The sequence below is a fragment of the Onychostoma macrolepis genome, chromosome 07 (assembly GCF_012432095.1).
Source record: "Onychostoma macrolepis isolate SWU-2019 chromosome 07, ASM1243209v1, whole genome shotgun sequence".
Classification (NCBI taxonomy): Eukaryota; Metazoa; Chordata; class Actinopteri; order Cypriniformes; family Cyprinidae; genus Onychostoma; species Onychostoma macrolepis.
The window spans coordinates 28356697-28370941 of NC_081161.1; the positions used below are offsets into that span (position 1 = coordinate 28356697).

At 39.4% G+C, this 14245-nt stretch overlaps 1 protein-coding gene across 29 annotated transcripts in view; it reads left to right on the forward strand.

The window, feature by feature from the left end:
• The window catches only part of madd (MAP-kinase activating death domain), a 66527-nt gene that overhangs the window by 6841 nt on the left and 45441 nt on the right, over nt 1-14245 (forward strand). For all 29 annotated transcript variants that reach the window (XM_058782743.1, XM_058782749.1, XM_058782742.1 and 26 more), the window contains exons 2-3: nt 11032-11244; nt 13819-14096. In XM_058782743.1, coding sequence (XP_058638726.1) covers nt 11186-11244; nt 13819-14096 — 337 coding nt within the window. In that variant the 5' untranslated portion in view covers nt 11032-11185. The remainder of the gene's footprint in view (nt 1-11031; nt 11245-13818; nt 14097-14245) is intronic.

Here is a 14245-nt window from a genome sequence, read left to right on the forward strand (position 1 = left end):
TTTCTTCATTATAGTTGAAATATGAAATTTAGATTTATCATTAAATGTGTATTTCATTTTAGGTTTATGTAACGATTTTAACTAGATTTGAGTGTCACAATTTGTATAAAATGTTTAATGCTAATTTAATATGAATAAATACAAATGAATAACAAAACCACATGTTAGCGGTAAATACAGATATACAGAAAGAAAATACTAGCCTAACTGAAACTTCTCAAGCTCACTGAAGACACAAAAACAGTCAATAATAAAATCTGAACAAATTGCACTAGCACAAATAGGCCTAAATAAGATATAGTTTTCAGGTAAGTCTATGAGAAATAAGCAATACTACAGAAACGGATTCATCAAATGTTTTAAAGGGCACCTATTATTCCTCTTTTTATAAGATGTAATATTGGTCTTGGGTGTCCCCAGAATGTGTCTGTGAAGTTTCAGCCCAAAATACCCAACAGATCATTTATTATAACAGCTGGAAAATATCATTTTTGGGGTGTGTCTAAAAAAGAGCTGATTTGGGGTGTATCGCTTTAAATGCAAATGAGCTGCATATTCTCGCCCCGTCTCCAGAAGAGAGTGTCGCGTATATGTGTCTCTGCATTGCATATCTAACTTGGAGCAATAAACAGCCGGTAGAAGCAACATAACTGAGAGCGAGAGAACCAGTGTTTAGCCGTACATATGGGAAGCCAAATGCACTGAAAGTGGGACGAAACAGCGCGATGTCACAGAGTTAAAAATACTTAATGTACGCACACAAATACAGTTAAAACGCTAAGCACTGTATAACGACATGACATTCACAAAGGAGTCTGGAGTAATGCACGTATTTAGGTAGATTTTGAGGCGCATTACCTTGAAAAATTAAAGTAATCCACAGCGTCCTCAGCAGCTCGGATGTTGGGAGAAAATGAAGACTCTTATGTTCAGTCTTGCATCCAAACACAGAGCACCGGTATTGCTTGTGAGACATTGTTGACGTTACAGTTGCTCGAGTGCGGAGAAAATGGAGGACAGCTTACAACCGCTGAGGACGGAAACTATGGCAATGCAGGGCTGTCAATCAACCCCCGTGACCCGGCCCCTCTGAAATGTGACGTCACACTGCGTGAGAATCAAAACGGCAGGCCTAGTGAGACTGGCTTGGTTTAAAGGGGATTAAAAAATGAGGAGTGGGTGGATTTTTATCATTGTAGGGTGGTTGTGGTCACACACTGCCAATACTCATTTATGTCCAAACACCATGTAAAAGTGGATTTTGCATAATAGGTGCGCTTTAAACAAATGTAGTCTTCATTGTATAAAGTTTATTTATTTATTCTTTTTAAAGCCACAGAATGTATTTAGTCAAGAGCAGTGAGAGACTTTCTCTTTGTTTTTAATTGTTTGATTAACACAGGACACAAACAACAGCAGGTATATTAGGTTTCTGTCACTTTAGGACCTCATACATGGATCCAGTATATTGCCACACATCCGATTGTCTTCCAGCTATTTACACTCACTTAAGACGTAAGTTAATACTTACCAAGACCGAGTCATTACCATGTCATTTTGACATATTTATGTGAGTATTGGCCCACCATCACCCATCCCTAGGTACAGTGGCAGATATGTGCATAATGACATGAGACAACAAATTAAATAATACATAATTGTATTGCTTGTTAGCGTAGCAAGAGTATGTTTTAGTTTGTGTTCATTAGGTTAGTTGTTTATAGCCTACACTGTAAAAAAAAAAAAAAAAAGTTGAGCGAACTTAAAAAAAATTTTTTTTTGAGTTTGCTCAACTTGTTTTTGTGGGAGATTCTCAAATTTTTGTTGTATAAACTTAAAACAACAAGTTGAGAAAACTCAAAAATCTGCTGAAGTTTGTTGCCTTAATTTTAAGTTGGCTCACCTTTTTTTTTTTTTTACAGTGTATTACATCTTAAATCTCATGTTAATATGTAGATTTATACCTGTTTCTAAATATTTTTTTGTGTGTTTGACAATAATCTTAAAAAATAGTTTAAAAAAAGCAACATTTATCCTCAAGCCTTAGGGAAAGATTTTAAGGGACACGTCACAACAAAATACCAGAACACAATACGTTATAATCAGTGACGCTGTCTACACTGGATGCGGTGCGGCACGACAAATCCCCGACAGTAAACCGATGCCTTGTCCTGTTTATGACGTGCTGACACAAAGCTCAAATGATTTTTAACGGTCGCTTTGTTGCGTCCAGTGTACACAGACTTTAGCTGTTGCGGTGCGGCGCGTTAAGTGTTAAGTGGGTGAGCACTTCATCTCAAGAGCCGTTTCCAGTTGCTATTTGCGAGAGGAGGCCAGCAAAGACCCGCTTGCTTGGTGGTGGAATAATGAGGCAAGATACCTGGCCACGGTTGCTTAAAATGCATTTGTGCAACAAGCACACCATCTGAACGCGTGTTCAGTGCAGCTGGAAACATCGTAGCATCAATGAGGTCCTCCCTTAAACCGAACAATATCAACATGTTTGTTTTTCTGTCAAAGAATTTTAAATATAACATTAGCCTATATCAAAGCCAAAGGTAGGCTTAAGCATTAGTGTTTACGTTCTAATTGTTATCAGGCCAACGCAGATTTTCCAGCATGTGATTGAAGTTGTTATGAATTATTTAGGCTACTATCTTATTTAACTGTATTGATAGCCTAGTGTTTTGCAGGCTGCGTGTTGCCGTGTTCACTGACGGAAGTGCTAAAATTGTTAATAGATGTTTGACCCGCATTTATTTATTCTTTGTTTTAAAGCTATATATATATATATATATAACACCGCTTCACTGCCGGTAGTTGGTCCATTACCACCGTGGTGGTAAACATCTGCCACTGTCACAGCCCTGGTTTTAACACAATTTTGTGCTCCGACGCATCAAAAACCCTAAACTTCAGTCAGATCCTTTATAGGCGATGAAAGGTTTTCTCTGAGTGCGCTACTGTGGATAACCCAATGCAATTGCTGATTTATGATTAGCTAAGGCATTTGTATGTTCATTTCTGTGGATGGAAAGAAGCAATTAGCCTTGCTCATTTTCATTTTGCTCATGCTAGTTTTATTGGCCAAAGACTGTTCATTGTCTTTCTGTGTATGGTGATTGGGACAGTGTATTGTCTGTTTAAAATAGCCGTCACAGCTGTGCTCATGAAAAGAGGCAGTATTGGTTTCCACGGTGACCGTGTGGAATCTCATTACCCGAGGCTGATTGTAGAGCCATGAGGCAGACACACTATGATTGACAGAGTACGAGATCATGTCACGTTTCCCATAGACACATAAACGCATATGTTCCCTGGAGGTTATGAGGTCTGGGATTTGTTCCACGCTACCTAATTAACCAGGTAGTTAGGTAAAATAGAGGGCACATAAAGTGCGTCATTATTTTTTTATTTGTTTTAGCTGCGTATTATTGGCTTTGGATTAAATGCATTCTCTGAGATGCATTAGGAAAGTTATAACACAAGTTAAAGGGAATTGTTTCTTTTGTGTGTCTAACTGCAAGAAGCAATACTATGAGCTAATTGCAGATCACTGGATGGCACATCCTGTATGATTAACACATTAATTTCACATGTTTCAAATCATTGCCTTATACACATTTTGGTAATGTTAAAACCTTATTCACCTAATGTATATTCATTTTATCCACCTTTTTCTTTAACGTGGAAGTAAGCCTATGGGCAAGACTTCCGGTTCATTAGCCACTAATAGGGAAATAACGAGAAGAATAATAACGTGAAGTAAATGGTAAAACTGTTTGTACTACAAACCAGTGTGAATAATTAAGATAATATATTAAAATAATATGGTAGACACCCCAATTTTCAATATCAAGTAACAAAATGAGCTGTTTTGTAAAGCTAAAAATAGCTGGATGCGGATAAGACCGGAAGCCAGACCCATAGAATTTACAAATGGCTGCGCCTGCTCTTGAGGGAAGAAAAAGGTGGATAAAAATAAAAAAAGAGAGCCATTGATATGTTCATTTGTTTAGAAAATGAAGGTAAAATAACAGCATTGTTGTGTAAAGCTATTGTTTACTTGTAGTATAATTTTCTCATTAAAGTACTGTGGAAACTCAAACTGTGTAAGATACTAAACCGGCAAACATTACTGACGTAACCTCAGTTCCCTGAGATAAGGGAACGAGCGTTGCGTGAAGACGCATATGGGGAAAACTCCTGTTTTACTCTGTACTGAAGCCTGATTTGTTCACATTTGTGTAGCTGCACAAACCAGTGGCGCTTTAGCCCGCCAGAAAGGGCGGAGCCGACCCCTATATAAGTCGGCTCAGAGTGCCATTCATCAGATCATTCGACTGCAGCGATAGTCATCAATTCGCGTGTAGCGAATGGTGCCGGCCACTGCATAAGCCCTATTGGCGAGCGCCGAGGTGCTCCTACAGGGCTTAGAGGGATGCACTGCATGGGCCTTCAGTCCGAGGGCAGATTGCGGGCACAGATGAGCAGCAACTGCTTCCTCCAGAGTGGGGAGCTTGCTGTATACCTTGTCGTCAACGCCGTCAACGGTGGTGAAAGGCGCTGCTGTTGAGGGATTTACTCGGGCCGAGTAGGGGGCACGCCACGTCTTGGTGAGCTCGTCATGAACTGCAGGCAAGAACGTTGGCGAGAGGACTGTTGACGGCTTCCCAGGCAGGTACCACTCGCTTAACAGGCCGTGGGCGGGCTCTTCCGGAGCCGACCACTCAAGGCCCAGATCCTCTACTGCCTTCAACAGGACGCGGATGAGTTCGGCGTCTGGTTTCGGCCTCGGAGTTTGAGAAGGGGGAAGGACTCCCCACTCTTCTGTATCAGACGCTGCCAAGGACATGGAGTTGTCGGCGATGATGTCCTCGATAATGACGTCCACTTCGGATGCGCCGAAAGAGACCAAGCTGCTCACAGCCGAAGAGGGGTGCTGGTCTTCTTGTGTGAAGCTGGGAAGGCAGGGCACGCGGGCGCTGAGCCGATGTGACACCGCTCGAACCGGCTCGAATCCTCGCTGCTTGGGCATCTTCGGCGGCTGCGAGCAGAGCTAGTGCTTCTTCTTCCTCGGCTTCTTCTCTGCTTCTTCCAGAGTCAGCGAAGAGATGATCCTCGTCGCTGAAGGAGAATGATCTGATGACTGGCGCTCTGAGCTGACTTATAGGGGCCGGCTCTGCCTTTCTGGCGGGTTAAAGTGCCATTGGTTTGTGCAGCTACACAAATGTGAACACATCAGGCTTCAGTACAGAGTAAAACAGGAGTTTTCCCCATATGCATCTTCACGCAACGGGAGAGACCGTTCGAAAGGGAAACTGACACTTGCTTCCTGAAACCTGTTATCTGAAAATGTTAGTTTTGTTGGTTGACATTTGAATATACAGTAGTTGCATGTCTTAGCAAGGAAAGATATGTCCCAATGCCGTTTACAGTGACGTGGTTGTCATTGGTGTATAATTTGATTGTCTTGTTAGATTAGTGAAAAGATTTCACAATGAGCTGCAAAAAAATTACTTTGAAGGTCTAAATGAATTTCTGAGAAGTGAAACATAATTTTTGCCACTGGAAATGTAATTGAGCAAGAGTATTCAGTTTTAATATTCTGCTGGTAAAGTACAAACGTCCCGAAATAAATAAAGTATAATTACCCATGTACTTTACACCCCTGCCCCAATTTAAATGTCTGTTTTTAGGCATCCCTTAGCTTCTAGAAGCTTCCGCTCCAAGTGCAAGTGATTCATGTTGGGTCAGTAGTGAGAGCTGTGATTTAAGAAAAGAACAGCATGGAGGTACTGGTGTCAAATGATCCGGGTGATGCTTAGAGGAAGAAACAGAGGCGTTATTGATGTCTTAGTCACAGACCATCCATCTTCTCACTTCCCTTCCACCACCTCTTCCTCTCTGAGCTGTTGAGAGTGACGGAGGAAGAGCAGAAAGTGCCACTCCGGCAGAAAGAGGAGGCTACTAATCACAGTGTGAACGCTTCGGCTCCTCTCACATCAGAGATTAATACATCCCTTAGGACAAGGCCAAACTTGCTGACTGGACTAGTCATTCAAAAGCAGTTTGAGTCAAGGTTCAAGATGAATGTTTCTGTTCTTTCCAGAATTGAAATGTTCCAGAGTGTAATAGACTTAGAGGAGCAGCATTAGGGCTGGGCGATATGTCAAAAATATCTTATCGATAATCGCCTTAAAAAATATCGCGATATCCGATAATATCGTCTACCTAAACCCCACCTCCACTAGGCCCCACCCCCGCCGAGACAACATTGCCGACATGCACCATAAACACGCACCATGTTCAGTTTGGTCTTAATTAGAGGTCGACCGATTCATCGTTTTTGCCGATTAATTGGCACCGATAGTTGATTGCCACAATTATCGGTTATCGGCAAAAATCCATGCCGATAGTTTTCCGGTTTGCAACCGTTGCCGGTGTGGCTGAGAAGGGTCAGCTGGCAGTACAGTACGAGAGCGGCCTCTAGAGGTGGAAATCACTGACAGCACGTGTTGTTTATTTTGACACGTGACACTGCGCGCTGCACAGAGCGGGAAACTCCAGACGCGCATTTAAATACAGCCGACAGAAAATCCTGCCATGGAAGAGAGCACCATAGTTTTCTATTAAATGACATTATATTTGTCCCAAATCGTTGTGAATGTATAATGACTTCACCCTAGGCTATAAATTATGTATTGTGCATTTTTCAGCAAAACGTTTGTCTTTCTGTGGCTCTAATAAAGTCTGTATGCTTCATATAGAGCTGTAATACAGATCGCTCTCTCTCTTTCCGCTTCCTCTGTTTTTTTTAAACCCTGAACTTCAAACTCATTTATGCCACATTGTTCATTCTTGAAGCAAACTTATGTCCGTTTGGTGATTAAATAAATTGTTTTAGACCGCCACTTGATTTGAACGCAAAGCGTCTGGTGTGTGTGTGTGTGTGTGTGTGTGTGAGAGAGATACCTCTGAGTTCTCTAGACTCAGCGCTGCGCTTTTGCCCGGTGTGTGACTAACTTTTTTTTTTTTTTTTTTTTGATTAGATAATTATCAAGTGTTAAAAAATAAAAGCAAATAAAGTGTGCGAGTACACATACAATATCCATATGTATGTAATTTTAATGCTATGGCCTTGTGTAGATATTTAAACATGGCCATCTTTAAGCATGGCTGTTGAAATTAAATGGTAATACTTAACAGTAAGAGTCCATTCGTAGTATTAATGAAAACTGTAGAAGTATTGTTCCTTGTTAGAGTTTGTTCATTTCAACATTTTTACATTTTAAAGTTTCTTCTTTTAACATTAGCAAACTATGAAATAACTTTAATGATCAATATAGTAAATAATATTAATATTTTTTATTCATTTACAAAGTATGGTTCAGTACTGTTGCTGCTTTTTTTTTTTTTTTTAAATAGTAAAGCACTAGCTCTCTTTCAGTATCTATTTTGAAAACTATCGGTTGATTAATCGGTATCGGCCAGTGTGGTCCAACCTAGCTATCGGTATCGGTAAAATCCACTATCGGTCGACCTCTAGTCTTAATTATTGCCACATTAAAGTTTGGTATTACTTTTCTTAGTTTGTGCTTAAACTAACAGAAAACATTAGCTTTGCTGTTATGTCAATTTTGCTAATAATTTCGACTCTGTTCTTATCAAATTTGTGTTTGAGATGAATTTCGTTTTGTGAGGAGAACTGTTGAGGAAAACTAATAGAGTCCACTTTTAAGTTCATCATGGTGAAGTTGGACGTTCTGGTGGTGATTGTAAGAATGATAAATGCATGTTTATGTTATATAGTAATGTCTTGAATAAATATTGTTTTCTGATGTTTCTCTTTCTTTTTGGCATTAGACAAATTTGCAGATATGCCGTGCTACTATTTGTCTTTTTTTCTGTTTAGCTTTTATTAAACTGCAGAGCAAAATAGAATTGGCCTATAGCCTACCCTAAATAAGGATAAATTATACTGGAACGCATCTCCAAAGTAATCACATACACATATGCACATTGCCATTACAGTAGTCAGCGCCGAACAACAGGCAAATAAAATATAAACTGAGGTTACAAAAGTGATTCAGTCAAGATCAGTGAGGAATCTTCTTTTCTTTTGTTCTTTGATTAACATTAATGACTGGCAGCAGCGGCTGCTGTCAATGCACAGATCCAATAATGTTTTCTTTCTCAACACTCTGTTCGCTTAAGACATAACCGATTGTATTTATGGGATATTTGGATATAATTCTGTGTGTATTTGTCCATAAGAATGTGTAAGAATGTGAGAAAGAGAGCTCAGTCCAGTGTTCGCGTATATAAGAGGCGGCTTTTGTGCGTGTGCTTTGTGTGTGCTTTGCAGGTTTATCATTTGTCTTTTTTTTTCTTTTTTTTAATAGTAATGTCGATAATCGTCTGTTACCTGACTGTTGACATCGCGATACTTACGAGACATCGTCAATATACAATAATATCGTCATATCTCCCAGCCCTGAGCAGCATTTTCTTTCATGCTTTGAGGAATGTTCAATTAATTTTTAGGAATTAGGTTTGACAAGAATGTTAACTGTAGCCAGCCACAACAGAGAATATATGTTAATTTTTTTGCACATTTGCAGAGCTGCATTGCAGAGCACTTCTGACTCTCTATCTTTGTCTTTCTTTTAATAAGCTGAAAATATATTTTTATCTGAGGTGCATGTATCTTCACAAATGATCTACTATAGACTGAGTCCCTGCTCAGTGTTGACCCTGATGAGATGCTGCTGAATGCAGAAGTCCTTGTTTTGTGATCCTTATGCAGTTACATAATATTGCATAACACCATCTCAGCTCTGAAGGGTTCTGCTTTTAGGGCATATGAGTTTTATTTAAAGGGCACCTATTATGCTTCTGTTATTTATTTTACCTTTCCTTTAGTGTGTAATATAACTGTTTGTTCATGTAAACAGTCTGCAGAGTTACAAAACACAAAGTCCTTGCCAATAGGAGTTCATCTCTCCAGCAGAAACACTCGCCTGAAACACTTTATTTGTAGTCCTGCCATTATTTACACGACTTAGCTGCATCACCCTGTTGTTACACATTTGCATAATGCGCCTACTGGTTGATCCACCCTCAAAGAACAGCTCGGAAAGTGATGTCGAGGATACGCTGTTTTTTTGTTTGGACTTCCAAGGCCAACACCCTGGGTTATCGTAGATATAAACTGTTCACAGCTGCTAATGAAAACTCAGGAGCTGAAATCTGTTAAATGAGGTGCGTTTTATTTCCAGGTTGACCAATCACAACAGACTGGGGTTTGCGGACCAATCAGAGCAGGTTGGACTTTTCGCAAAGATGCAAACATAGCTTTTCAGGCAGAGTGACTAGAGGTGCTGCAACAATGTAAAATATGCACAATTCTTTTTTTTTTTTTTTACTTAAATCATATTAATGTATTCTAGCAGACCCCAGAAATAAAATAATGAATTCGTAAACAAGTATAATTAGGCTTTTTTCATTCTGGGCTTTGATTTAAAGAAATTACCTCAGACTATTAAGCTTCTGAAGCAAAGGTAATGCAGTTGTTTGTCAAATGTAGGGTCCAGGTGTCTGTCTGTGTGTTAGAGCATAATGGAAAACTCTCTGCAGTGTAGAGTATCCAGAAATTCAGATAAGCACTGACCCAGTTTTGGGTCAGTACAGAAAAAACACAGACACTGCAGTGAGACAGAAGCAACTGCTTGTGAAAGGCCGTCTGGCTCTCACTTCATAATTACTTTTCTGTTTACAGCCTTTCAAGACTGTATTTGCTTAGTTAACAGAATATATTCATCCAGAAATGTCTTGCTTGAGTAAGTTGCATTTTGATATCGATAATATATCAATTCTTCTAATCACAAACATCTAACAGGTTTACTGAACAGTAATGTTAGTTGAATTGATAACATCCAAGACAATCTAGCTGGATATAGGTGTGTTTTTCCTGTGTGAAATTTGAGCATGCTTTCGTTTGTATTTACATTGAGGCATGTGCTCATGCGTATGAGTGCTAACACATGAGGAACACAAATGGCAAATCTATGCGGTGAGGACACAGCTGGGCTCCAATCCGTTTAGCTTATCAGAATGTGTGTGTGTGTGTGTTTACATTTGAAGTCGAGCCTCCTGTCAAGATGTATTAGTGAAGACTTCCGAAGCTTGGCTTGTACAGTGTGCTCTGTTTGACTGTAAAGATTGCTGTCAGAAGTATGTCAATCATACTCCAGTGGTATGTAGCTATAAATGAACGCTATGCTTCCTCCTCAGTGTAGTTTAGTATGGACAGTACATTTACACTTGGGTACATAAACGTGCCATTGCAAAATGACTATCAATCCGATACTCATACAAGTAGCCAGGCACAAAATATTTTTGGAGTATTTCAAGTATTTTGAAGTAGTGCTGCACCTTTTGACAAATATGTGACCAAAACAGCAACAACAACAACAACAACAACAAAAAAAATTATATGACTTTGATTGTTCACCTGAGAACATGACACCCTGAACAGCATAGAGTTCAATCACCTAATTACCCAAGTTTCATTTCCAAAACTTTGTTTCAGCTAAATGAAAACTTTCAGTTTCTGCAAAAAAAAAAAATTAAAAAGACTTAATTGCTGAATTAGACACACACACACACACACCTTACAAAACTTCGCCCTTTGTGGATACCATTGTAATATTGCAAGTAGAAAAATAACAACTGAAAACTGCATATTGAGCTCCCCTGTGACATGCAAAGTGATTGATAGTCAGAAATCGGCTCTGAAGAAGCATTTCTCTGTCAGTGTTTCTTTTTTTTTTTTTTTTCTTTTTATTTAGCTGTTTATAACTGTCTGTGATATTTCAGGACAACTATTTTAGTGATACTGTTGGGAAATAGGGATACATTTTGAATGGAATTTCATATAAAAATCACTTGCAGAAGGTTTAATTTTACTGCAGAGTACTTGCTTTGTGATGGATTACTTCTATAATATTCGCTGTTACTCCTCCACAGGCCCCATTCCTGCACACCACAGACCACAATGATTGGCCGCTGCCTGCCTCGATCAGCCAAATCCTAGTTCTGCTGCGCCTGATTGGAAGACTGCCTGCTTGAGAGCTGATGGTTGCTACAGTTGCCATGACTTAGAGACACTCCTGATATAGAGATGGAGAAAAAGAAAATGTGTCCCCGCCTCCTGGACTACCTGGTGGTAGTTGGAGCCAGGTAAGGGAGATTGTTGAATGGTATGTGGGCGTGCTTGTGTGTAAATAGCTCAGACATACAGTGCCGTGTAAAGGTTTTTGCCCCCTTCCTGTTTTTTTTTTTTTTTTTTTTTTTTTTTTTTTTTTGCATATTTGTCACACTTAAAAGATTCAGAACATCAAACAAATGTTAATATTACACAAAGATAATGCAAGTAAATTCAAAATTTCATTTATTAAGGGAAAAAAGCTGTCCAAACCTACCTGGCCCTACGTGAAAACTTAATTGCCCCCTCCTATTAAATCATGAAAGAACTGGGATTAACCACATTATTTTCGAAAGCGGAGTTAAATTTCACTAGCCAAACCCAGGCCTGATTACTGCCAGACCTGTTGAATCAAGAAATCACTTAAATAGAACCTGTTTGACAAAGTGAAGCATGCTTAAAGAGCAACACATCATGCCGCCATCTAAAGAAATTCATGAACAGATGAGAAACAAAATAGTTGACACGTATCAGTCTGGAAAGGGTTATAAAGCTATTTCTAAGGCTTTGGGACTTCAGCGAACCATGTTCAGAGCCATTATCCACAAATGGAGAAAACTTGGAACAGTGGAGAACCTTCCCAGGAGTGGCCGGCCTACCAAAATTACTCCAAGAGCGCAACGACAACTCATCCAGGAGGTCATAAAAGAACCCAGAACAACATCTAAAGAACTGCAGGCCTCACTTGCCTCAATTAAGGTCGGTGTTCATGGGCAAAAACAGCATCCTTGGGAGAGTTCCAAGGCAAAAGCCACTGCTGACTGAAAAGAACACAAAGGCTCGTCTCACATTTGCTAAAAAATATATATTGATTATCCCCAAGACATTTGGACAAATATTCTTTGGACTGATGTGACAAAAGTTGAACTTTTTGGGAGGTGTGTGTCATCTGGCCTAAAACCAACACAGGATTTCATAAAAAGAACATCATACCAACAGTCAAACATGGTGGTGGTAGTGTGATGGTCTGAGGCTGCTTTGCAGCTTCAGAACCTGGACGACTTGCCATAATTGATGGAACCATAAATTCTGCACTCTATCAGAAAGTCCTGAAGAAGAATATCCGGCCATCAGTTTGTGACCTCAAGCTCAAGCGCACTTGGGTTATGCAGCAGGACAATGATCTGAAACTCACCAGCAAGTCCACCTCTGAATGGCTCAAGAAAAACAAAATTAAGGTTTTGGAGTGGCCAAGTCAAAATCCGAACTTAAATCCAATTGAGATGCTGTGGCATTACCTTAAACGGTCCATTCATGCGCAAACCCTTCAATGTGGCTGAATTAAAACAATTCTGCAAAGAAGAGTGGGCCAAAATTCATCCACAGTGATGTGAAAGACTCATTGCCAGTTATCGCAAACGCTTGATTGCAGTTGTTGCTGCAAAGGGTGGCACAACCAGTTATTAGATTTAGGGGGCAATTACTTTTTCCACATAGGGCCATGCAGGTTTGGATAGCTTTTTCCCCTTAATAAATGAAATCATTATTTAAAAACGGCATTTTGCATTTACTCGGATATTTTATTTTATCTTTGTGTAATATTAAAATTTGTTTGATGATCTGAATCTTTTAAGTGTGACAAATATGCAAAAAAAAAAAAGGAAGGGGGCAAATACCTTTTCACAGTACTGTAGGTTCTATTGGTGCTTAAGTAAATTGTTGACAGGAGAATTGAATCACAGGTGAACTGATTGTGTGTTTTGTTTGTATGTGACCTGTGCAGGTGTATTCCAAGCATCCAGCCTCAGGTGTACTCTGTCAGTTAATGTTAAATGGGATTGTATGTTATCATGATGAAGTCTGGTGTAGTGTTGACAGCAGATCACAATATAATGAGTAAGAAAAGGTGGAACTTGGGAAATATGTTTGTGTAGCAGCCCTTCTCAAACTTCCAGCCTTAATTAAGTAATTCCAGTTCCCTACTCCCATAATCCTAGGTTTTCCAAACAGGTGTTTGTAAGGGAGCTGCAAGGAGTTTGTGAGATTGTTATAGAAATATTGAATTAAACTATTAAATCAGTTAAATATTGAATTATAGACCATTTATAATTCAAATGAAATCATTTAAAAAGTTAAAAAGTAAATAATAGTAAAAGTAAAATTTCAGAAGTGAGAATATAAAGATGTTGTAAAATTGTTTATTTCATGGCAAAGCTGAATACATTCTACAGCCATTATTCCGGTCACATGATTCTTATCAATGTTGAAAACAGTTGTGCTGCTTAATATTTTTGTAGAAACCATGTTACTTTTTTCAGGATTCTCTGAAAATGTTTTATTTGAAATAAAAATATTTTGTAATAATATAAGTCTTTACGGTTAGTTTTGATTAATTTAATGCATTCTTAATAAAAGTATTAGTTTCTTTAAAAAAAAAAAAAACATTCCCCAAACTTTTGAACAGTAGTGTGTGTGTATATATATATATATATATATATAGCCATTGCGCAATACTTCACACAAAGTGCATAAAAGAACAAGGGCTGGGGCTGAGAAAAGCCAGAGATGTGTCTTCCTGTCTCTCACTTCAGCCTTTTTCCCTTAATCAGGCAACCCAGCAGTGACAGCGTGGCACAAACACCTCAGCTGCTGAGGCGCTATCCACTGGAGGACCACAGTGGCTTCCCACTGCCCCCTGATGTCGTCTTCTTCTGCCAGCCTGAGGGCTGCCTGAGCATCCGTCAGCGCCGGGTCAGCCTTCGTGACGACACCTCTTTCGTCTTCGCTCTCACCGACAAAGACTCAGGTGTCACTCGCTATGGAATCTGCCTCAACTTTTACCGCTCTTTCCAGAAGGGCCACCACCGCCCGCGAACTGAAGGAAAAGGTAAGAGGTCATTTTGGAACAGTTTTATGAGGCAGAACCATTTTATCAACTGATTAGTGGCCTGGTGTTGACGCATCACATATGCATCACATATGTAGAGTGATGTGATTTCTGTGATGTGGAAAATGTGGACAGAATTCGATCAATCC